At 39.8% G+C, this 25,933-nt stretch overlaps 1 protein-coding gene across 6 annotated transcripts in view; it reads left to right on the top strand.

Moving 5' to 3' along the window:
- The window catches only part of LOC128691887 (thioredoxin domain-containing protein 16-like), a 101,481-nt gene that overhangs the window by 26,487 nt on the left and 49,061 nt on the right, over positions 1–25,933 (top strand). For 2 of the 6 annotated variants that reach the window (XM_070100950.1, XM_070100951.1), the window contains exons 1-9: positions 4,249–4,435; positions 5,574–5,679; positions 9,037–9,214; positions 12,176–12,317; positions 15,325–15,431; positions 17,557–17,749; positions 18,711–18,883; positions 19,857–19,951; positions 21,148–21,253. In XM_070100950.1, the coding sequence (XP_069957051.1) occupies positions 4,275–4,435; positions 5,574–5,679; positions 9,037–9,214; positions 12,176–12,317; positions 15,325–15,431; positions 17,557–17,749; positions 18,711–18,883; positions 19,857–19,951; positions 21,148–21,253 (1,261 nt within the window). In that variant the 5' untranslated portion in view covers positions 4,249–4,274. The other 4 variants (XM_070100952.1, XM_070100953.1, XM_070100954.1 and 1 more) reach the window with 4 other exon arrangements.

Below are 25,933 nucleotides of genomic sequence, written 5' to 3' on the forward strand. Positions count from 1 at the left end.
CTACAGACCTCCACATACTCCCTCAATACCTTCCCCTACAGACCTCCACATACTCCCTCAATACCTACCCCTACAGACCCCCACATTCTCCCTCAATACCTCCCCCTACAGACCTCCACATACTCCCTCAATACCTTCCCCTACAGACCTCCACATCCTCCCTCAATACCTCCCCCTACAGACCTCCACATACTCCCTCAATACCTTCCCCTACAGACCTCCACATACTCCCTCAATACCTTCCCCTACAGACCTCCACATACTCCCTCAATACCTACCCCTACAGACCTCCACATACTCCCTCAATACCTTCCCCTACAGACCTCCACATCCTCCCTCAATACCTACCCCTACAGACCTCCACATACTCCCTCAATACCTACCCCTACAGACCTCCACATCCTCCCTCAATACCTCCCCCTACAGACCTCCACATCCTCAGTCAATACCTCCCCCTACAGACCCTCACATCCTCCCTCAATACCTACCCCTACAGACCTCCACATACTCCCTCAATACCTTCCCCTACAGACCTCCACATACTCCCTCAATACCTCCCCCTACAGACCTCCACATCCTCCCTCAATACCTTCCCCTACAGACCCCCACATACTCCCTCAATACCTACCCCTACAGACCTCCACATACTCCCTCAATACCTACCCCTACAGACCTCCACATACTCCCTCAATACCTCCCCCTACAGACCTCCACATCCTCAGTCAATACCTACCCCTACAGACCTCCACATCCTCCCTCAATACCTCCCCCTACAGACCTCCACATCCCCCCTCAATACCTCCCCCTACAGACCTCCACATCCTCAGTCAATACCTCCCCCTACAGACCTCCACATCCCCCCTCAATACCTCCCCCTACAGACCGCCACATCCCCCCTCAATACCTCCCCCTACAGACCCTCACATCCTCCCTCAATGCCTCCCCCTACAGACCCTCACATCCTCCCTCAATACCTCCCCCTACAGACCCTCACATCCCCCCTCAATACCTCCCCCTACAGACCTCCACATCCCCCCTCAATGCCTCCCCCTACAGACCCTCACATCCTCCCTCAATACCTCCCCCTACAGACCCTCACATCCCCCCTCAATACCTTCCCCTACAGACCCTCACATCCCCCCTCAATACCTCCCCCTACAGACCCTCACATCCCCCCTCAATACCTTCCCCTACAGACCCTCACATCCTCCCTCAATACCTCCCCCTACAGACCCTCACATCCCCCCTCAATACCTCCCCCTACAGACCCTCACATCCCCCCTCAATACCTTCCCCTACAGACCCTCACATCCTCCCTCAATACCTCCCCCTACAGACCCTCACATCCCCCCTCAATGCCTCCCCCTACAGACCCTCACATCCTCCCTCAATACCTCCCCCTACAGACCCTCACATCCCCCCTCAATACCTTCCCCTACAGACCCTCACATCCTCCCTCAATACCTCCCCCTACAGACCCTCACATCCTCCCTCAATACCTCCCCCTACAGACCCTCACATCCCCCCTCAATACCTTCCCCTACAGACCCTCACATCCTCCCTCAATACCTCCCCCTACAGACCCTCACATCCCCCCTCAATACCTTCCCCTACAGACCCTCACATCCTCCCTCAATACCTCCCCCTACAGACCCTCACATCCTCCCTCAATACCTCCCCCTACAGACCCTCACATCCTCCCTCAATACCTCCCCCTACAGACCTCCACATCCTCCCTCAATGCCTCCCCCTACAGACCCTCACATCCTCCCTCAATGCCTCCCCCTACAGACCCTCACATCCTCCCTCAATACCTCCCCCTACAGACCCTCACATCCCCCCTCAATACCTCCCCCTACAGACCCTCACATCCCCCCTCAATACCTTCCCCTACAGACCCTCACATCCTCCCTCAATACCTCCCCCTACAGACCCCCACATCCTCCCTCAATACCTCCCCCTACAGACCCTCACATCCTCCCTCAATACCTCCCCCTACAGACCCTCACATCCTCCCTCAATACCTCCCCCTACAGACCCTCACATCCCCCCTCAATACCTCCCCCTACAGACCCTCACATCCTCCCTCAATACCTCCCCCTACAGACCTCCACATCCCCCCTCAATGCCTCCCCCTACAGACCCTCACATCCTCCCTCAATACCTCCCCCTACAGACCCTCACATCCCCCCTCAATACCTCCCCCTACAGACCCTCACATCCTCCCTCAATACCTCCCCCTACAGACCCTCACATCCCCCCTCAATGCCCCCCCCTACAGACCCTCACATCCTCCCTCAATGCCTACCCCTACAGACCCACACATCCTCCCTCAATACCTCCCCCTACAGACCCTCACATCCTCCCTCAATACCTCCCCCTACAGACCTCCACATCCCCCCTCAATGCCTCCCCCTACAGACCCTCACATCCTCCCTCAATACCTTCCCCTACAGACCCTCACATCCCCCCTCAATACCTTCCCCTACAGACCCTCACATCCCCCCGCAATACCTCCCCCTACAGACCTCCACATCCCCCCTCAATGCCTCCCCCTACAGACCCTCACATCCTCCCTCAATACCTTCCCCTACAGACCCCCACATCCTCCCTCAATACCTCCCCCTACAGACCCCCACATCCTCCCTCAGTACCTTCCCCTACAGACCCCCACATCCTCCCTCAATACCTCCCCCTACAGACCCCCACATCCTCCCTCAATACCTCCCCCTACAGACCCCCACATCCTCCCTCAGTACCTTCCCCTACAGACCTCCACATCCCCCCTCCATACCTCCCCCTACAGACCCCCACATCCTCCCTCAATACCTTCCCCTACAGACCACCACAACCCCCCTCAATACCTACCCCTGCAGACCCCCACATCCCCCCTCAATGCCTCCCCCTACAGACCTCCACATCCCCCCTCAATGCCTCCCCCTGCAGACCTCCACATCCCCCCTCAATGCCTCCCCCTACAGACCTCCACATCCCCCCTCAATGCCTCCCCCTACAGACCCTCACATCCTCCCTCAATACCTTCCCCTACAGACCTCCACATCCCCCCTCAATACCTCCCCCTGCAGACCCCCACATCCCCCCTCAATGCCTCCCCCTGCAGACCCCCACATCCCCCCTCAATGCCTCCCCCTACAGACCTCCACATCCCCCCTCAATGCCTCCCCCTGCAGACCCCCACATCCCCCCTCAATGCCTCCCTCTCCAGCTTCCCATACCTCCCCTCCCTCCAAATCTCCCCCACCGTCCCATACACCCCCACGCTCCCCCATTAATCCCCCCACCATCCCCCCAGCAACAACATATTAATAAAAATTAATTAATCCACACCCAAAAAATTATTTTTCATCCACAAAAATTCCCTCCAACAAAATAAACCCCAAATAAATGATGAATATCCTCACAGCTTCATTTTTAAACCCCGTCGAATATATAAATAATATTACCCAATTATTTACATTATTTATATTATAAATAATATTTTAATAAAAATAAAATACATAGTGTAATTATTGATATTTATTATATTTAAAATTCTCATATTTTTAGCCTCAAGAACTATATAAATCGTAACATTTACCTTAAAATATTAATATTAAAGACAGTAATTTAATAAATATGAATTATTTACATTATTATTTATAATTTATATTAATAAAAACACTGATTTTATTTTTGAGTTCGAAAATGTATAAATAAATCCAGCCCTAATTTTTGTTGTCATTGTTAATACCGTTTTAATAATAATTAATAATAATAATAGTAAATTATTTATAGTGTAATTATTTGTATTTATTATATTAAATAAAAATAATAACGGTTTTTTGTTTTTGAGTCATAGAAAATAAATAAATCATAACATTAAACCATTTTTTTACATTATAAATACCATTTTAATATTAATAAGAGTAATAAATTATTTATAGCGGATTTTATCAGATTTATTACATTAAAAAACAACGGCTTTATTTTTGAATTCCCGAAAATATATTTATATCACAACATTAACCCTAAATTTTTTATATTACGAATACCGTTGTAATAATAATAAGAATAATATATTATTTATAGTGAAATGATTATTATTATTATTATAAATAAAATTTAATGGTGCTTCCGTTAGTAATAAAGTAGCGCGCGCGCGCGCGTCTCCAGGCGGGAAAGGTAAATGGCTTTCATTATTAGTTTAATATTAATTCTTCCTCCCACCTCGCCTTGAGGCTGGTGAGAGGGCTCTTGATCCCGGGAACTGGAGTATGGAGGTCTTCCAGTTCCTGGGATCAAACCTCACTCCCATTTACCCCTTCCCCTGGCGTTATTTGGCCTCCCCTGTGGGTTTAGCGCTCTCCCGGTGTTTAAAATGTTATATATATTACATTTACGACCCCAGTGGAAACACGTCACTGACATTTGACTTGTGGGTTTAGCGCTTAGTTTTGATTATAATGATAATTGACTTATTTTTTTGACCCTTGTGGGTTTAGCGTTTAGTTTTCATTATGATAGTGATAATTGGTTTATTTTGCGGTTGTTCGTGACTGATTTCTACTGTACCTTATTGTTAGGCTGTAATTAATAAGTTATTACAGTCATCATCATCATCATCATCAGTCATCATCATCAGTCATCATCATCATCATCTTAATCAAACATCTCAGTCATCATCCAAATATCAATCATTATCAATCATCTCAATCCAAATATCATCAGTCATCATCATCATCAGTCATCATTATCATCATCAGTCATCATCATCAGTCATCATCATCATGTCATCATCATCATCAGTCATCATCATCATCAGTCATCATCATCATCATCATCAGTCATCATCATCATCAGTCATCATCAGTCATCATCATCATCATCATCATCAGTCATCAGTCATCATCATCAGTCATTATCATCATCAGTCATCATCATCAGTCATCATCATCATCAGTCATCAGTCATCATCATCAGTCATCATCAGTCATCATCAGTCATCATCATCTTAATCAAACATCTCAGTCATCATCCAAATATCAATCATCTCAATCCAAATATCATCAGTCATCATCATCATTATTAATCATCAATCAATCATCATCCATCATCATCAAAACCAAGCACTAAACCCACAAGGGTCTTACGATACTTCTCATATATAACTATGTATGATAATTTGTGTGGTAATTTTGTTGTGGTGGCCCGGTGGCTAAAGCTCCCGCTTCACACACGGAGGGCCCGGGTTCGATTCCCGGCGGGTGGAAACATTTCGACACGTTTCCTTACACCTGTTGTCCTGTTCACCTAGCAGCAAATAGGTACCTGGGTGTTAGTCGACTGGTGTGGGTCGCATCCTGGGGGACAAGATTAAGGACCCCAATGGAAATAAGTTAGACAGTCCTCGATGACGCACTGACTTTCTTGGGTTATCCTGGGTGGCTAACCCTCCGGAGTTAAAAATCCGAACGAAATCTTATCTTATCTTATCTTACATGTTCCTGTACCTAAATAAACTTTACTTATAGGCCTATGTCACAGTTTCTCCCGTTCTTATATCTTCCTTATAGGCCCAGCACAGTCACAATGACCAGCCAGGACACACCAGAGGTCGTGTACGTTGCTGACCTGCAACTTATTAAGTCTTACGATGAAGTGCCGTTTCTGAAACACAGGGTGAGCCCAGAGTTTTATAATTGAGTTTTCTTGCTGTTTATCTGAACTAAATTCTTTACATGATCTACTCTGTCTGACGAGTTTAATATTTTCGCAGTTATCGCCATGTAATCTAATTCCGTTGTTTCTTTGGGGTTTAAATCTGCTACGTGTAAAATATTTTTAACACAGATTTTCTATTTAATATCTTCATTTTTTTACTCCACTTCGTTGATTTTTTTATCACTATTTCTTCGTAGTTTGTCTTTAACATGTACTATAGTTTATTCTTTGCAAATGTAAATAAAAGATTTGGTTCCATCTTGCTTTTATCTACTATTTCCTTCTTACAGTTCCTTTTTTTTACCATTTTCTCCTTCATTTTTGTATTTATTTCTGGCTTGTTCATATTTCTGATATAACTGGACTGGTTTGCTCCCTACAGTGGTTCTCAGTCCTTTATATTTCCATAGTTCTAGGACCACAATGGAAATAAGTCACTGTCTGACTTTTTTGGGTTATTCCAGGTTCTCTACACATATGCTGCTATGTATGATAATCTATGTAACTGTGTTAACCTGAATAAATTTACTTACCTTTCATTAAACAATTTTTTAATACGTATTTAATATTAGTACAGTGGACCCCCAGTTTACGATCAGCTCCTAATGCGACCAATTATGTAAATGTCATGATGGGATCATGACAGAAATGTTAAAAGCAGGGGGGGATATAGTGTTGGAGTGGTTGGTACTTTTGTTTAATAAATGTATGAAAGAGGGGAAGGTACCTAGGGATTGGCAGAGAGCATGTATAGCCCCTTTATATAAAGGGAAAGGGGACAAAAGAGATTGTAAAAATTATAGAGGAATAAGTTTACTGAGTATACCAGGAAAAGTATACGGTAGGGTTATAATTGAAAGAATTAGAGGTAAGACAGAATGTAGAATTGCGGATGAGCAAGGAGGCTTCAGAGTGGGTAGGGGATGTGTAGATCAAGTGTTTACATTGAAGCATATATGTGAACAGTATTTAGATAAAGGTAGGGAAGTTTTTATTGCATTTATGGATTTAGAAAAGGCATATGATAGAGTGGATAGAGGAGCAATATGGCAGATGTTGCAAGTTTATGGAATAGGTGGTAAGTTACTAAATGCTGTAAAGAGCTTTTATGAGGATAGTGAGGCTCAGGTTAGGGTGTGTAGAAGAGAGGGAAAATACTTCCCGGTAAAAGTAGGTCTTAGACAGGGATGTGTAATGTCACCATGGTTGTTTAATATATTTATAGATGGGGTTGTAAAAGAAGTAAATGCTAGGGTGTTCGGGAGAGGGGTGGGATTAAATTATGGGGAATCAAATTCAAAATGGGAATTGACACAGTTACTTTTTGCTGATGATACTGTGCTTATGGGAGATTCTAAAGAAAAATTACAAAGGTTAGTGGATGAGTTTGAGAATGTGTGTAAAGGTAGAAAGTTGAAAGTGAACATAGAAAAGAGTAAGGTGATGAGGGTATCAAATGATTTAGATAAAGAAAAATTGGATATCAAATTGGGGAGGAGGAGTATGGAAGAAATGAATGTTTTCAGATACTACTTGGGAGTTGACGTGTCGGCGGATGGATTTATGAAGGATGAGGTTAATCATAGAATTGATGAGGGAAAAAAGGTGAGTGGTGCGTTGAGGTATATGTGGAGTCAAAAAACGTTATCTATGGAGGCAAAGAAGGGAATGTATGAAAGTATAGTAGTACCAACACTCTTATATGGATGTGAAGCTTGGGTGGTAAATGCAGCAGCGAGGAGACGGTTGGAGGCAGTGGAGATGTCCTGTCTAAGGGCAATGTGTGGTGTAAATATTATGCAGAAAATTCGGAGTGTGGAAATTAGGAGAAGGTGTGGAGTTAATAAAAGCATTAGTCAGAGGGCAGAAGAGGGGTTGTTGAGGTGGTTTGGTCATTTAGAGAGAATGGATCAAAGTAGAATGACATGGAAAGCATATAAATCTCTAGGGGAAGGAAAGAGGGGTAGGGGTCGTCCTCGAAAGGGTTGGAAAGAGGGGGTAAAGGAGGTTTTGTGGGCGAGGGGCTTGGACTTCCAGCAAGCGTGCATGAGCGTGTTAGATAGGAGTGAATGGAGACGAATGATACTTGGGACCTGACGATCTGTTGGAGTGTGAGCAGGATAATATTTAGTGAAGGGATTCAGGGAAACCGGTTATTTTTATATAGTCGGACTTGTGTCCTGGAAATGGGAAGTACAATGCCTGCACTTTAAAGGAGTGGTTTGGGATATTGGCAGTTTGGAGGGATATGTTGTGTATCTTTATACGTATATGCTTCTAAACTGTTGTATTCTGAGCACCTCTGCAAAAGCAGTGATAATGTGTGAGTGTGGTGAAAGTGTTGAATGATGATGAAAGTATTTTCTTTTTGGGGATTTTCTTTCTTTTTTGGGTCACCCTGCCTCGGTGGGAGACGACCGACTTGTTGAAAAAAAAAAAATTATGTAAGTGCGTTTGTATGTGTATGTTTGGGGGTCTGAAATGGACTAATCTAATTCACAATATTCCTTATGGGAACAAATTCGGTCAGTACTGGCTCCTGAACATCTGGGATGAAATAATATCGTAAACCAGGGGTCCAGTGTACACACATTTAGAAATAAATTGCAACTATCCTCTTTCCAGGCAAGTTTAACATCATTTTCCTCTTTCCAGGCAAGTTTAACATCATATTCATCTTTCCAGACAAGTTTAACATCATTTTCATCTTTCCAGGCAAGTTTAACATCATATTCATCTTTCCAGACAAGTTTAACATCATTTTCATCTTTCCAGGCAAGTTTAACATCATTTTCCTCTTTCCAGACAAGTTTAACATCATATTCATCTTTCCAGACAAGTTTAACATAATTTTCATCTTTCCAGGCAAGTTTAACATCATTTTCATCTTTCCAGGTAAGTTTAACATCATTTTCATCTTTCCAGGCAAGTTTAACATCAGTTTCATCTTTCCAGACAAGTTTAACATCATATTCATCTTTCCAGACAAGTTTAACATCATTTTCATCTTGCTAGGCAAGTTTAACATCATTTTCATCTTTCCAGGCAAGTTTAACATCATTTTCATCTTTCCAGGCAAGTTTAGCATCATTTTCATCTTTCCAGGCAAGTTTAACATCATTTTCATCTTTCCAGACAAGTTTAACATCATATTCATCTTTCCAGACAAGTTTAACATCATTTTCATCTTTCCAGGCAAGTTTAACATCATTTTCATCTTTCCAGACAAGTTTAACATCATATTCATCTTTCCAGACAAGTTTAACATCATATTCATCTTTCCAGACAAGTGTAACATCATTTTCATCTTTTCAGGCAAGTTTAACTCATCATCTCATCGCTGCCTATGGGCTCCTCAGCAAAATGAAAATAGTGCCATCTAAACCAGCAACAGAAGAAGATCTTCGAGGTTTTCACTCAGAAGAGTTTGTTGAATTCCTCAAAGTGGCAAAACCTGATGATCAAGAACTGATAGAGGATGAATTTGGTCTCGGTAAAATGCTTAGAGTATTATGATATTTTGGAGTGATTTTAAATGGGAATTAAAATTAAAATAGATAAATGTATACAGGATGGCCCCGCTTTACGGTGCTTTGCTTCACGGCGTTTCGCTAATGCAGCAGTTATAAAATTATACACTGATTTCCACTTTACAGCAGTAGCCCAGAACCTAACCGGCTGTATAAGTGGGGCCCCTAATGTTAAAGGAGTGGTTGTTGATGTGGTTTGGACATTTAGAGAAGAGCAAAATAGGGTGACTAGGCGGGTGTATAAATCTGTAGTGGAGGGAAGGCATGGCAGGGTTATCCTAGGAAAGGATGGAGGGAGAGGGTAAAGGATGTTTTGTTTGTGAGGGGCTTGGATATTTAGCAGGCTCATATGAGTGTTTTAAATAGGAGTGAGTGGAGGCAAGTGTTTTTAATGGTTTGATGTGCTGTTGGAATTGAGTAAGGTAACATTTATGAAGGGATTCAGCAAAATCAGTGAGCAGGACTTAAGTCCTGGAGGTGAGAAATACAGTGCGTGCACTCTGAAGGAGGGATAGGGTTATTGCAGTTTGGAAAGGTGTCTGAACTCTAGCATTGACATGCCTCTGGCAAGACAGTAAGGGAGTGAGTGATGGTGATTTTTTTTTTTTTTTTTTTTTTTTTGTCACCCTACCTCAGTGGGAGACTGCAAATTTTTTTTTTTTCAGCAAGTCGGCCGTCTCCCACCGAGGCAGGGTGACCCAAAAAGAAAGAAAATCCCCAAAAAGAAAATACTTTCATCATCATTGAACACTTTCACCTCACTCACACATAATCACTGTTTTTGCAGAGGTGCCCAGAATACAACAGTTTAGAAGTATATACGTATAAAAATACACAATATATCCCTCCAAACTGCCAATATCCCAAATCCCCCCTTATTTAAAGCGCAGGCATTGTACTTCCCATTTCCAGGACTCAAATTCGGTTATATAAAATAACCGGTTCCCCTGAATCCCTTCACTAATTATGACCCAGCTCACACTCCAACAGCTCGTCAGGTCCCAAATACCATTCGTCTCCATTCACTCCTATCTAACATGCTCACGCACGCTTGCTGGAAGTCCAAACCCCTCGCCCACAACACCTCATTTACCCCCTCCCTCCAACCTTTTTGAGGACGACCCCTACCCCGCCTTCCTTCCCCTACAGATTTATATGCTCTCCATGTCATTCTACTTTGATCCTTTTTCTCTAAATGACCAAACCACCTCAACAAACCCTCTTCAGCCCTCTGACTAATACTTTTATTAACTCCACACCTTCTCCTAATTTCCACACACTGAATTTTCTGCATAATATTTACACCACACATTGCCCTTAGACAGGACATCTCCACTGCCTCCAAGCGCCTCCTCGACTGCAGTTATGTTAAAAAAAGTTGAAGTCCAAAGAGCTTGTCCAGTGAACTTTTATTTTTTGTCTCAGTTTCATAGATGTGGTACAGTGAATTTCCAAGATGAAAAAATATAGAAGTTTTTGTTATAATTTGCTCAGTATAGGAAAATAATAATAAAGGTTGTAGAGATTATTAAATAGATACTTAGAAGTTAGTTGGTTGTGGATTGCATCCTGGGATACAATCTAAGGTCACAAGAGAAATAACCCACACTATTTTTTATGGGTTATTCTGGGTTATTAACCCTCCTATGGAAATTATTACATGCAAATCAGGGGGTTAAATGAAATATAATAGTCAAGTTTTATGAGAGCAAGTGTAGGGTGACTGAAGATGAGAACCAATTTACCATCACTCATATACTAGCTGTCTTGATAGAAGTACTAAGGAGCTTTCTGCATGTACCCCTAAATGTCACCCATCTCATTACACATTATTATTATTTTTTTTTTTTTATTATCACACTGGCCGATTCCCACCAAGGCAGGGTGGCCCGAAAAAGAAAAACTTTCACCATCATTCACTCCATCACTGTCTTGCCAGAAGGGTGCTTTACACTACAGTTTTTAAACTGCAACATTAACACCCCTCCTTCAGAGTGCAGGCACTGTACTTCCCATCTCCAGGACTCAAGTCCGGCCTGCCGGTTTCCCTGAACCCCTTCATAAATATTACTTTGCTCACACTCCAACAGCACGTCAAGTATTAAAAACCATTTGTCTCCATTCACTCCTATCAAACATTATATCATTCGGAAATGAAGAATCTTTAATCTTTAATCACAGTTCAGATAAACTCTGAACTACACCATTCTCACTCATCTTTAAGAGTGTAGATACTATTTTCCACATCCAGAACTTGAGTTTCAATAACTGGTGTCCTTGAATGTCTATAAATGTTATCTTGCTCAGAGAGTATCTCAGATCCCTAAAACCACCATCTCTATAAAAAGCTCACACTTGCCTGCTGGATGCTCTACCTCAAACCACACAACTTCCAACTTTACCAAACCATACCACGGGCAGGATTTGAACTCCACACGTGGTATGGTTTGTTTGCAATCGTGTCATTACGATTTCGTGAGTCATTCCAACTTTACTTTTGATGTTCCCTACACCTCCCTACACCAACAGCCATAGATCATGGTGAGAGGCACGACTCTCATCATTGGGGTCAAGGGATTGAATCCCAGATTGAAAAAAAAAAATTCCCCTCATGGAAGGTTCCTTGATGCTGATGAGGGGCTCTTGATCTAGGGAATTGGATCTGCTCCAATTCCCTGAATTCAGCCTGAAAGCCTTCCATCCCCTCCCCAAGCACTGTCTCATCCTTACAGGTTTAGCACTCCCCCATAATAATACACCTCCCACCATCCATAGATAAATACTCTTTTGGTTAGCCTATCCTGCTCCAGTCTTCATTTTTTAATACACAAAACAAGCCTTACAGTTTCATTTAATATACTGTTCTTTGAAATGAGTCAGTGTGTGGAAGCTTTCGAAAATGATAGATCTTTATCTTTACTCAGGATTTGATTGCCCAATTATCAACAACCTGTGGACAATAGTCTGTCAAGTGACCGGTGCATCTTTGACGGCCGCTTGTGCTCTTACATCATCCAAAGCAAAAATTGCCATTAATTGGTGTGGTGGCTGGCATCATGCTCAGAGGTGAGAGATACTATGTGTATGAATGTTATGCTTGCATGGGTAACTCATTAAAACAATACAAAATTTTGATAAACATCCTGAGGCTTTGTAATGAATGAATGTTTATACAGTAATTCAATGTAGTGAGGGGGATTCAAGTCTGTGGTCTGTTGGGCTTCTGTAGCTCACTGGCTAAGCATGTTGGGTTTGTAATCTTAGATCCAAGGAATTGGACTTGCCCTTTCCTTCCTTGAATTGAATCTAAATGCTTTCCAGGCACTATATGACCCCTGTGAGTTTAGTGCTTTCCCATAAATATAATAATAATAATTGTAATCTTAGACTGTAGATTTGAATTCTGCTGAACACTTACAATTGTTGACTAATGCTTTCATAATTTGATTTTATGGGTTGGGTGCTATCTGAAGATGAAGTAACGTTATTTGGAGAAAATGGGTCAAAGCTAATGTAGGTTGGCCGTCACTAATGCGGCATCATTGGGACCTGTAGTGTGCCGGATTACAAAGTGGTTAAGTTAGAATACACTTAACCTATCAGTATAGACATTCTGCTACACCTTCGTCATTTTTATCACTGCTTTCTCCTCCACTGGCTTGCTGCTGTGGATTTACAACCATCCGCACACTTTCCGAGTCAGTATAATGATGAAATTTGAGCCAGTATAATGGTGAAATGTGAAATTATGCTAGCTGAAATTAGTGCCGGATTACTGATGGAACCGGATAACTGATTGCTGGATTACTAATGGCCAACCTGTATGTACACTTCAATTTTGAGTTGTGCTTATCAATACATGTATCGAACTGACTGATAAAACATTACCTAAAGAAAATATCTGTGAAACCTAGTAAATAAAAAACCGATTCACTATATGAACCATGAGTTTGACATAACCAAAAATGAATTGCTTATTTTTCTATTTTATTTTAAAATTTATGCTAGGTTATAGATGGGCCTTATGTACCCATGTTCACATTTGTCCTTTTTGTCTATGCAGTATCCTGCTTTGCTGTGTTTTTTACTAAAGTCTTCAATGACTTTTTTTGATCCTACTTTTCTTTACACAAATAACCCACACATAGGAGAAAGTCGCTTGTGATGACGTTTTGGTCCAACTTGTACCATTAACTAGTCACTGTGCGGGTTATTTACATATTGATCCAGTCAAGGTATTGTGCCTTTTTATTCCCTTCTCTCCTCAAGGGAGGTTCCTTGATGCTGGTGAGGGGCTCTTGATTCAGGAATTGGATCTGTGCTCCAGTTCCCTGAATTAAGCCTGAATACCTTCCATCACCCCTCCACAGGCGCTGTATAATCCTGCAGGTTTAGCTCTTCCCCATGACTGCAATAATAATAATTTATTCCCTTCTGTTTTTTACCAGTCTAGCATTATAATTTTTCCTCCAGTCCTCATGTCTCATTTATATTAACTTTTTGCAATTCTATCTCCTTCATTTGTTCTATTATTTTTGTGATTCTTAAATTTTCCTGCTTTGAAATTTGATTTTATAAAGCTGAATTTTCAGGTGCTTTTTGAATACAGTATATATTAAATTCAATTTTTTATTTATTTTTATGCAGATATACAGATAGTGTAGTTAATATAGAATAAAACATTGTTAAGCACAAAAGAAAGCCAGTAGTATGCACTGCATTTTGGCAAACTAATCCTGATGCTTAAAGACTACTTAAGAATTAGACATACACTATTAAATAGGATTTCTTATGCAATTTGCTCCAATATATGCACAATAATAAAGGTAGCTAATGAATAAATGGTACGGTTGTTTCATATATGATGTCAGAGGTAATAAAACTGGTGAAATCTGATTCATCTTTGTTTCATATTTTAAAAAATTATGGTAATCTGGCCTCGAAAATGTTCATTTTTTTTTCTTTAACAAGTCGGCTGTCTCCCACTGAGGCAGGGTGACCCAAAAAAGAAAGAAAATCCCCAAAAAGAAAATACTTTCATCATCATTCAACACTTTCACCTCACTCACACGTAATCACTGTTTTTGCAGAGGTGTTCAGAATACAACAGTTTAGAAGCATATACGTATAAAGATACACAACATATCCCTCCAAACTGCCAATATCCCAAAATAACCTTTTTTATCCTCTCTCCTAATCCAAAAGAATTTTACCTCAAAATTATTATTTTGAATTAATTTTATTTTAGTATGTATTATCCAGTTGGGCTAGTTTATAATTTTGATGCCTTGTGAAATATGGACAGTAATTTTTAATGGTTGATTGTAAAAAGTTAGGTTAGGCCTAAGATTCATTGTCAGTCATAATAGATTCTGTAAATCACATTAATTACAATTTAAATTCCTCTTGAGATATTTTGGGAACCCACTTAAATTGCATGGTGCAGCTCCACAGTGATTCTTCAGCTGCATACTTTGATTTGATTATTTTCTGTAATGATCACTATAGTTAGCCTCCATCTGAACACATACTAATTTGTCTGAGCAAGCCCATGGGGCTCCGCAACATTTGTTTTCTTGTGAATAATAGGGTATTGTACTCCATGGGGAAGTGGAACAGAATTCTTCCTCCGTAAGCCATGCGTGTCGTAAGAGGCAACTCAAATGCCGGGAGCAAGTGGCTAGTAACCCCCTTCTCCTGTATATGTTACTAAACTTAAAGGGAGAAACTTTCGTTTTTCCTTTTGGGTCACCCCACCTCTGTGGGATATGGCTGGTATGTTGAAAGAAGAATAGGGTATTGTATGTGATATGCTATGAATTCTTAATTTTTTTTGACACACTGGCTGTCTTCCACTGAGGTAGGGAAACCCCCCATCCCCGCCAAAAAAAAAAAGAAACACTTTCACCATCATTCACACTATCACTGGCTTTCTTAATGTATGGGTATAATACATTGTTGTATAGTAAGGCCTTGCTGTACAAAAACGTATATTATTTGTCAATGTTAAAATGTTAGATTTTGATTTATTAGCTGTAATTATTATAATGAGCTTTAATTTTTCTTTCTACAGAGATTCTGCCTCTGGATTTTGTTATGTGAATGACATCGTTTTAGCTATGCGACACCTGCGTACCAAGTTTGACAAGATCTTGTATATTGATTTGGACATCCATCATGGTCAGTGAGAACACTTTGAATCAGTCAGTCCCCCAAGGTGCTTTGTACAGACATGGATTTGTACCTATTGATGATAATGTTAAATGCCTTAGTTGTGCTCCAATAGCTTTGTTTTGTTTAAGCTTGTAGTTGAACAGAACTTCATAGATACAATGCACCAAATATGTTAATAAGCATAGGTAGTAGGTTGGTAGACAGCAACTGCCCAGGAAAGCACTACTATCCTGCCAAGTGAGTGTAAAACAAAAGCCTGTAATTGTTTTACATGATGGTAGGATTGCTGGTGTCTTTTTACTGTCTCATAAGCATGCAAGATTTCAGGTACGTCATGCTACTTCTACTTACACCTAGGTCACACTACACATGCATGTACAAGCATATATATACACACACACCCCTCTGGGTTTTCTTCTATTTCTTACTAGTTCTTGTTCTGGTTTATTTCCTCTTATCTCCTTGGGAAAGTGGAACAGAATTCTTCCTTCTTAAGTCATGTGTGTCAAAAGAGGTGATTAAGATGCCAGAAGCAAGGGGATAGTATACATTACTAAAATTAAAAAGTGAAACTTGTTTTTCTTTTTGGGCCACCCTGCCTGGGTGGGATATTGCCTGTTTGTTGAAAGAAGCTGATGTTAATAACAATTGTGTCATTAATTAGACAATTAGGAAGGGTTTGAGATATTTGCTGTTTAGAGTGACATCTAAACTGTCATATCGGAGCACCTCTGGCAAGACAGTGATAGTGTGAATGATGGTGAAAGTGTTTCTTTTCTGGGTTACCCTGTCTCAGTGGGAGATGGCCAACGTGTTAAAAAAGTATTAAAATATATATTCTGTATATTATTTTTTTTACCTCAGTCATCTACCAATGAAGAGTGACCCAAAAAAGGAAACACATTCACCATCATTCATTCAGTTGCTGTCCTGCCAGAAGTGTGCAACATTAAAATTCAGCTTATCCTCTGACTGAAGCATCCTCAATTCTTCAGAGTACAGGCATTGCCATTCCCACCTCCAGGACCCCTGGTCCATCTGATCAGTTCCTGAATTGCTTCATACTCCAACACCGAGTCCATTAATCATGTGTCTCCAGTTCACTGCTATCTGACATGGTCCTCTCAGGGAATTGGATCTGCGCTCCAATTCCCTGAATTGAGCCTGAATGCCTTCCATAATCCCCACACAGGTACTGTATAATCCCTACAGGTTTAGCACTCCCCTATAATAATACTACTAATAATAATAATTACAGGTAGTAGGTTGGTAGACAGCAACCACCCAGGGGGGTACTACCATCTTACCAAGTGAGTGTGAAACGAAAGCCTGTAATTGTTTTACATGATGGTAGGATTGCTGGTGTCTTTTGTCTGTCTCATAAATATGCAAGATTTCAGGTACATCTTGCTACTTCTACTTACACTTAGGTCACACTACACATACATGTACAAGTATATATATACATACCCCTCTGGGTTTTCTTCTATTTTCTTTCTAGTTCTTGTTCGTGTTTATTTCCTCTTATCTCCATGGGGATGTGGAAGAGAATTCTTCCTCCATAAGCCATGCGTGTCGTAAGAGGCGACTAAAATGCTGGGAGCAAGGGGCTCATAACCCCTTCTCCTATATACATTACTAAAGTTGGAAAGAGAAACTTGTTTTTCTTTTTGGGCCACCCTGCTTTGGTGGGATATGGCCAGTTTGTTGAAAGAAGAAAAAGAGACACTTTCATCTTTCTTTTTAGCTCATCTTGCCTCAGTGGGATACGGCCGGTTTGTCGGAAAAAAAAAATCTATCTTGGTCACTCAAGCTGTTAGAGTGAGCAAGGTAACATTTTGTGAAGGTGTTCAGGGAAACTGGTTAGCCAAGCTTGAGTCCTGGAGGTGGGAAGTACAGTGCCTGCACTCTAAAGGAAGGCTGGTAATATTTGCTGTTTGAAGTGACATCTGATCTGTCATCTGTGCTCCTCTGGCAAGACAGTGATAGTGTGAATGGTGGTGAAAGTGTTTCTTTTTTGCATCACCCTGCCTCTGTGGGAGATGCCTAGTGTGCAAAACAACCACTGAGAAAAAATAGTGAAATTCCAAGTACTTTTGTGATTTCTCAAATTTTACATCATTTTCCCTAGGAGATGGTGTGGAGAATGCTTTTCTCTTCAGCCCAAAGGTGGTAACTCTGTCATTTCATCAGTTGGAAGCCGGCTTTTTCCCTGGCACTGGTCAACAGAAGGATGTGGGTCTAGGAAAAGGCAGATACTACACCTATAATGTTCCCTACAAAGCCGGGATAAATAATGACCAGTTTGTATACTTGGTTGAAAGGTTAGTATAATTGGTATAACTTGATTAAGACGTTTTGTAGAACAGTTTTTAACTGCTGAGTTTGTTCTCTTCATATGAAATATCAGAGTAGCAGATTATAATTAACTCCTGAATATCCCTGATAGTTTTGTATTTTGATGAAGTTTGCAAGGCATAATTTGGTCTTAGTCAAAGTATGGTGTTTCACTATCATTATATCAATTTCGTGGAAAGTTAATTTGTCTTTACTTAGATATAGGATTCAATTAATTTATTTTAGCACATTGTCTGTCTCTCACTGAGGCAGAGTGACCCCCCAAAAAAAAGAAACTTTTACCATCATTTGCACTATAGACATCATTTTATTTTTATAAATTGTGCATTATCCATGGGGAAGTGGAAAAAAATCCTCAATAAGCCATGGTTGTCATAAGATATAACTTAAATGCCAAGAGCAAGGGGCTAGTAACCCCTTCTCCTGTATGAATTATTCTTCTTTCAACAAATCGGCCATATCCTACCGAAGTAGGGTAGCACAAGAAGAAAAACAAAAGTTTCACTTATTAGCTTGAGTAATGGATACAGGAGCTCTGGGTTACAAGCCCCTTGCTTTCCCTGTATAAATTATTAAATGTAAAAAGAAAATCCGAAGTTTCTTCATTTTTAGGTCACCTTGCCTTGGTGGGAGACAGCCAGTATGTTAAAAACAAATTGTGTATATACGAACATGTTGGTAGAATTACCGACAATATGTAAAGTAAAAGGATACAAGTGCAGCTAATGTGACATTTTATTGTGGCAACATTTTGCTCTCCAGGAGCTTGTAACAGCTTGACAAAGCTCCTGGAGAGCAAAATGTTGCCACAATAAAATGTCACATTAGCTGCACTTGTGTCCTTGTACTTACATATAAAAACAACAAATACATAGTACACTATTTAAAATGATATATTAATACATTGCTTTCATTTTACTCTTGTAGCATTCTGTACAACTTGTGTGAGGTATACATGCCAAATGCTGTGGTATGCCAGTGTGGAGGTGATGCTGTCATTGGAGATCCTCTGGGGGGAGGCAATTTAACACCTGAAGCATTCAGAGTGTGTGTACGGCATGTCTTGAACCTCAACAAACCCACTCTCTTTCTTGGTGGAGGTTCGTCTATTCTATACCAAATTTATATAAATGCTCAAGCCATTAATTATTCTATGAGTATTAAGTATAAACTGAGTTATTATATAGGACAGCCCCACTGATACAGCAGGTTAGGTTCCAGGCTATCACTGTAGAGCAAAAATCACTGTGAAGTGAAATAGCCTTTTTTCATTTTCAAATGCATATAGTTGAAGATTGAGACACTTATGCAACATATGGGAATCTTTATTCAGGAAACGTTTCGCCACACAGTGGCTTCATCAGTCCAATACAAAGTAGAAAGGCGTAAGGAGAGGAGGAGTTTGAGGTAATCAGTCCCTCAGCCTGGAGTCGATGTGTTCAGTCCATCAATCTTGTAGAATGTACAGCATATAATAGCCTGATAATATGTTTACACTATCATATATTAAGTGAGCATTAGAACTAGGTCTAAAAAATGCATATACACTACACACATTACTACCCATAAAATACTTTTGTCCTTAGCTTAGTGAGTGGTAAATATATTTATTGTAGGAAGTCCGAATAAATGAAGAATGGGCATAATTGAAAACCGCTGCATTAGCGAAGTGCCATAAAGCTAAGCACTGTAAAGCGGAGCCCTCCGTTATTACACATTTGTGTTTTAGTTATGAGAACATTAAAATAGCTGTATTACATTGAATCCTATGACCCATATAGGTTTAGCACTTGTGTGATGGATACGTAATAATGTTGGATCCTAAAATGCAAAATTCTTGAAAATGAGGAATTCCCATTTCCAGGCACTGTGTTACCTATGCAAACTTTGTGCTCGCCCATGAATGTAATAATTATATTACTAAACATTATTGTATACATAATTATGCCCATAAATGTAATTTTTTTTTTTTTTCAACAAGTTGGCCGTCTCCCACCGAGGCAGGGTGTAATATGTAATATGTGATTATATTACTAATCATTCATGATTGTATATACATACATAATTTTCTAGGAGGTTATAATGTGGCCAACACAGCCAGACTATGGACAGCTGTCACTTCTACCATTCTTGATACTGCACTTAATACTGAAATTCCAGAACATCAGGTATGAGTACATATATATAATCACTGTTAAGTGTCTCAGTGTATGAGTGAATGGATACAAGCATATTTAGTAGTCTATCTATCTTGTTGCCAGCCAGGGTTGATTATACAGTATTCCTGCTGTATTCCCAGGGGACAAGTTCCAAAACCTACTGTTGATACCTGAAACCGCCGATAGTAGTGAACCCTATGTACGGTGGTACCCTGAGTTTCGAATTGCTCCCAACTCGACCAGTTATGTAAGTTTATTATTGTAAGTGTATTTTTGGGAGTCTGAAATGGACTGATCTATTTTACATTATTCCTTATGGGAACAAATTCGTTCGGTAACGGCACTCGAACAGCCTTCTGGAACGAAGAAAGTGCCAAACTTGAGGTACCACTGTATAAGTTGTTTTCCATTTACATGAATATGTATGGTGAAGTTTAATTGATAAATGATGCACAATAAGTAGAGAATTGACAATTCTCACTAATGGGAAGCATCTCATAGCTTCTTTTAGACTCTGAAGAATTTTTGGCATCACTACTTTTCCACTTTGGGGCCATTATAAGGCAAAATTAAGGGTTATTTTTGGGCCATGGTAAACCATGGATAATTGAAACCCTGGAAAAGGAATCTGCAGATATGGGGTTTCTACTGTATGCAATTTTGACTAATACAATCGAGTCACACAAGTTAAACCCATCCAGTTGTCTTTCATGGCATATTGTATTTATTAACCAAATTCCTTTGATATTAATCAGATTAGTTACTGCAGATCCTAGAAGGAACCACCTATCTTTTCACAAAGCATTCCTTTGCAGTTCCATAATCAGTATGAAATTATTTATTATTCACATTACATTCCATTGCTGTATTTACAAAATTAGTATCAGTGATCTGGATCTGCATCAAATAATTATACTTTGTAATAATTATACTTTGTAATATTAGTTCTTGCTATTATGTCTTTAAATTATTAGCCATTAATTTAAATTTTGTATTTGCTTTTTAATCCTAAAGTTCCCCAGTCATTGTTTAATCTTTGAACACTTGACTGATTGGTATTCAAGATTTTATTATGAAATTTCTCTTTGTCTCTGTTATATGATTATGCTGTTTATTAAATTCAGGATATAGCATTCTCTGTGTTACTGTATCAGTTAACTATGAAGTTATATATATTTTTTTAACCATTGTATCTTAACTTTCAGTTTTTTCCAATGTATGGGCCAAGTTTCGAGTTGGAAATATCAGCAGGACTTCGAAAAAGTGAAAATACTCAGAAGTCTCTAGATGAGACAGTTCAGATTGCTAATGGTAAGTATTATATGTACTCACCTATTTGTGGTCATAAGAGTCGATTCTCAGATCCTGTCTTATTTTATTTTATTTGTTTTTATTAACACATCGGCCATTTCCCATTGAGGTAGGGTGCCCTGAAAAAGGAGAAACACTTTCATCATCATTCACTCCATCACTGTCTTGTCAGAGGCATGCTGATACTGCAGTTCAAAACTGCAACATATCTGCAATCCCTCCTGGCTATGCCTCTTGATTTGCCACTCTGATTCATTCCCTCTTAGTCTCATGGTTCTTATTATAATTGCTCATAAAACTATGTATGAAGCCTATCTCCACTTGTTTCTCACCAAGATCATTCCACTTACTGACCACTGAAACTGAAAAAATACTTCTTAACATACCTGTGGTTCATATTTGCCTTGAACTTCCAACTGTGTCCCCGAGTTCCTGTTTCTTGCCTCTCAACCAGCCTAGCCCTAACCATCTTATTAGTTCCCTTGAGTATTTTTTATGTTATCACATCATCCTTGGTTCTTCTATCCTCTATTGTTATTATATCCAGTTCTATTAGTCTTTTGTCTCATGCCCCCATAGCTCAGGAACAAGTTGCATACTTATGCTTCTTCTTTCAACAAACTGGCCGTATCCCACTGAGGCAGGGTGACCCAAAAAGACAAACAAAAGTTTCTTTTTTTTACTTTAGTAATGTATACAGGAGAAGGGGTTATGCATACTTATTCACTTTCAACAATACATATATATCTGAATCATTTCCATCTGGAATGTCATTTACATCAACCAGAAACTGTATTGGTCCTAATACCAACCCTTGTGGCACCTAGCTAGTTACTTTTAACTCATTCCGGCTTCTCTTACCTGATTATCACTATGCTTCATTTTCTTAAGATATTCTTTGATCCATCAGAATATGCTCTCTGTTATTCCCACCTGAATCTCAAGTGTTTTGCCCAGCCTCATGTAGAGTACAGTATCAAATGCCTTCTTGCAATCTAAAATGCAATCCACCCAACCCTCCCTCCCTCTCTCTCTCTCTTTGTTGCACATCCTACTTTGTCATAGAACTCCAAAAAGTTAGGAAGACAAGAGTTGCCATCCCTAAACCCATGTTGATTTTTGCTCATGAAAGCGCTTCTCTCCAAGTGTTCTACCACTTCTCCATTACCTTGCTAGGTATGCATGTCACAGAAACTGGTCTGCACTTTAATGCCTCCTGTCTGTCTCCTTTCTTAAATATAGGAACTATATTAGTGTATGTATGTAATCACCTATATGTGGCTGCAGGGGTCAAGTCCCAGCTCCTAGTGCACCTCTCAACTTTTTGCTTGCCAGATTTACTCCCTCCTAGCCTTGTGAGTTTTATCATACCTTATTGTGTGTATGTGGAGGTGAGAAGAGCAGTGCATACACTGAAAGAGGGGTGGAGATGTTACACTCAGAGGATAATCTGAATTGTGATGCCAGTACACTTCTGGCAAGACAGTGTTTGAATGAATGATGGTGAATGTTTCTTTCTTTGGGTCACCTTGCCTTGGCAGGAGATGGCCAATGAGGTTAAAAAAAAAAAAGTAAAAATATGATACTATGATAAAGTATTTAACTGTCCCTTAGCATACTGTTCAAATAAGATATGATCTAGATTCATTTTGAAAAAACTTTTTTTTTTATGATTTTGGGTGAAAGAGGAGGCTATGATTCATTTACTTTCAAGTGATCACTTTGGGATGGTGGATTTTCAGCTTTCAGCTCGGTGAGCTTCGAGATACGTACCAAGATTCAGTTGTATACAGTAGGGCCCCATTTTTGTGGCTGTTGGGTTCCTGATCTTCACTGATAAGTAAAAAATCATTGGCTAATGGGAAAAAAGCAGTTTTTCAATATCAGATGTGTCTAAAATGCCTGATATTGTGTTTACAGTATCATATATTAAGTGCTCAGTACAGCTGGGCATAAAAAAAAAAAGATACAAAAATAAAATAAAACTTCTCTTTCTCTTTTTAACTTTAGTAATGTATACAGAAAGGGTTACTAGCCCCGTGCTCCTGGAATTTTAGTCGCCTCTTGCAACACGCATGGCTTATGGAGGAAGGATTCTGTTCCACTTTCCCATGGAGATAAGAGGGAATAAACAGGAACAAGAACTAGTAAGAAAACATAAGAAAACCCAGAGGGGTGTATGTATATATGCTTGTAAATGCAAGTGTAGTGTGACCTAAGTGTAAGCAAAAGTAGCAAGACGTACCTGAAATCTTGCATGTTTATGAGACAGAAGAAAGACACCAGCAATCCTACCATGTAAAATTATTACAGGCTTCTGTTTTATACTCACCTGGCAGGACGGTAGTACTTCCTTGGGCGGCTGCTGTCTACCAACCTACTACCTAGGAGAAGTAAATAAACAAATAATTTCTGTAACTAAATAACAGTATTGAAAAGTAAATAGATGAATACAAGTTTATTCTGTCAATAAATGTACAATACTGTACAAAGTTTGATGACTACTGAATGTACATCACTATCGCACCATCGTAAAGTCCAAGTATCGTAAATTGAATGATTGTAAAGCAAGGAGCATCTGCACTCAAATTGTGTACTTTGTGTAATTTGTTAGCATGTACATATTAATGTATTTAGCTATGGCTATGAATACACACATTATTTTTTTTTATTAACACATCGGCTGTCTCCCACCAAGGGAGGGTGGCCTGAAAAAGAACTTTCACCATCATTCACTTACTCCAATGTCTTGCCAGAGGTGTGCTTACACTACACACATAAAACTGCAACATTAACACCCCTCCTTCAGCGTGCAGGCACTGTACTTCCCATCCCCAGGAATCAAGTCTGGTCTGCTGGCTTTCCTGACTCCCTTCATAAATGTTACTTTGCTTGCACTCCAACAGCATGTCAAGTCCTAAAAACCATTTGCCTCCATTTGCTCCTATCTAACATGCTCACACATGCTTGCTGGAAAGTCCAAGCCCCTCTCTCGCAAAACCTCCTTTACCCCTCATCCCCTCCAACCTTTCCTTGGCCGACTCCTACCCCGCCTTCCCTCCCCTACAGATTTATATGCTCTTGAAGTTATTCTATTTCCTTCCATCCTCTCTATATATCTGAACCACCTCAACAACCCCTCCTCAGTCCTCTGGATAATAGTTTTGGTAATCTCACACCTCTTCCTAATTTCCAAACTACAAATTCTCCGCATTATATTCACACCACATATTGCCTTCGGACATGACATCTACACTCGCATATGTATGTATAAATATGTAACAGCTAGTATATGTTCGTGTATTGTCATTCCTAAAAAAAAAAATTTTTATTTTTTCAGAAAATATCAATAAATTGGCAGAGTTACTGGGAAGAAAGCCATCATAGTTTTCTTAAATGTTTGCCTGAATAATATTAAATTTTACTGTTCTTTTTTCATGGAAATTTCATTTGTTTTTTAAATCATTCATAATATATAATATACATTAGTATTTTAAGACTTTATTGCTGTGATATAATGATGTTAGGTCTACAATTTTTTATCCTATTTTTAGTGGATACATTTTTTATAAGTTTATATGCATGTGTAATAATAAAAATGATTAAATTTTTTGTGATTTATTGCAAAATTCCCAGTCCATCCCATTACAGTTAAAAAATTCTGTGGCTGTTATAATGATATATAGTCTGTTTCTTTAGCAGAATAGCCCATGTTTATTTAGCAACATTGTCCACGTTCCTTTAGCACTATGGTGAATTTTACTATATTTCAAAAGGTTTCTTAGTCTTGTCATAATGCCCATCAATTACAGTTACACCAGAGATCCCTTGATATAATGCTGACTGTAAAAACAAACATACATATCCTTCTCCTCTGTAAATAGCCCTGCAGAAGAAGAATATTTTTTTATACAAGTATTTATCCTTCATGTCCAGTTTGAAAGTTCAAAATAAAGAATCAGTGTGCTGATGATAATAATAATAATAATATTTTTTTTTGTTTTTTTTTTTTTTTTTTTTTTTTTTTTTCAACAAGTCGGCCGTCTCCCACCGAGGCAGGGTGACCCAAAAAAAGAAAGAAAATCCCCAAAAAGAAAATACTTTCATCATCATTCAACACTTTCACCACACTCGCACATTATCACTGTTTTTGCAGAGGTGCTCAGAATACAACAGTTTAGAAGCATACACATATAAAGATACACAACATATCCCTCCAAACTGCCAATATCCCAAACCCCTCCTTTAAAGTGCAGGCATTGTACTTCCCATTTCCAGGACTCAAGTCCGACTATATGAAAATAACCGGTTTCCCTGAATCCCTTCACTAAATATTACCCTGCTCACACTCCAACAGATCGTCAGGTCCCAAGTACCATTCGTCTCCATTCACTCCTATCTAACACGCTCACGCACGCTTGCTGGAAGTCCAAGCCCCTTACCCACAAAACCTCCTTTACCCCCTCTCTCCAACCCTTTCGAGGACGACCCCTACCCCGCCTTCCTTCCCCTATAGATTTATATGCTTTCCATGTCATTCTACTTTGATCCATTCTCTCTAAATGACCAAACCACCTCAACAACCCCTCTTCTGCCCTCTGACTAATACTTTTATTAACTCCACACCTTCTCCTAATTTCCACACTCCGAATTTTCTGCATAATATTTACACCACACATT

This window comes from Cherax quadricarinatus, chromosome 75 (genome assembly GCF_038502225.1).
Source record: "Cherax quadricarinatus isolate ZL_2023a chromosome 75, ASM3850222v1, whole genome shotgun sequence".
Classification (NCBI taxonomy): Eukaryota; Metazoa; Arthropoda; class Malacostraca; order Decapoda; family Parastacidae; genus Cherax; species Cherax quadricarinatus.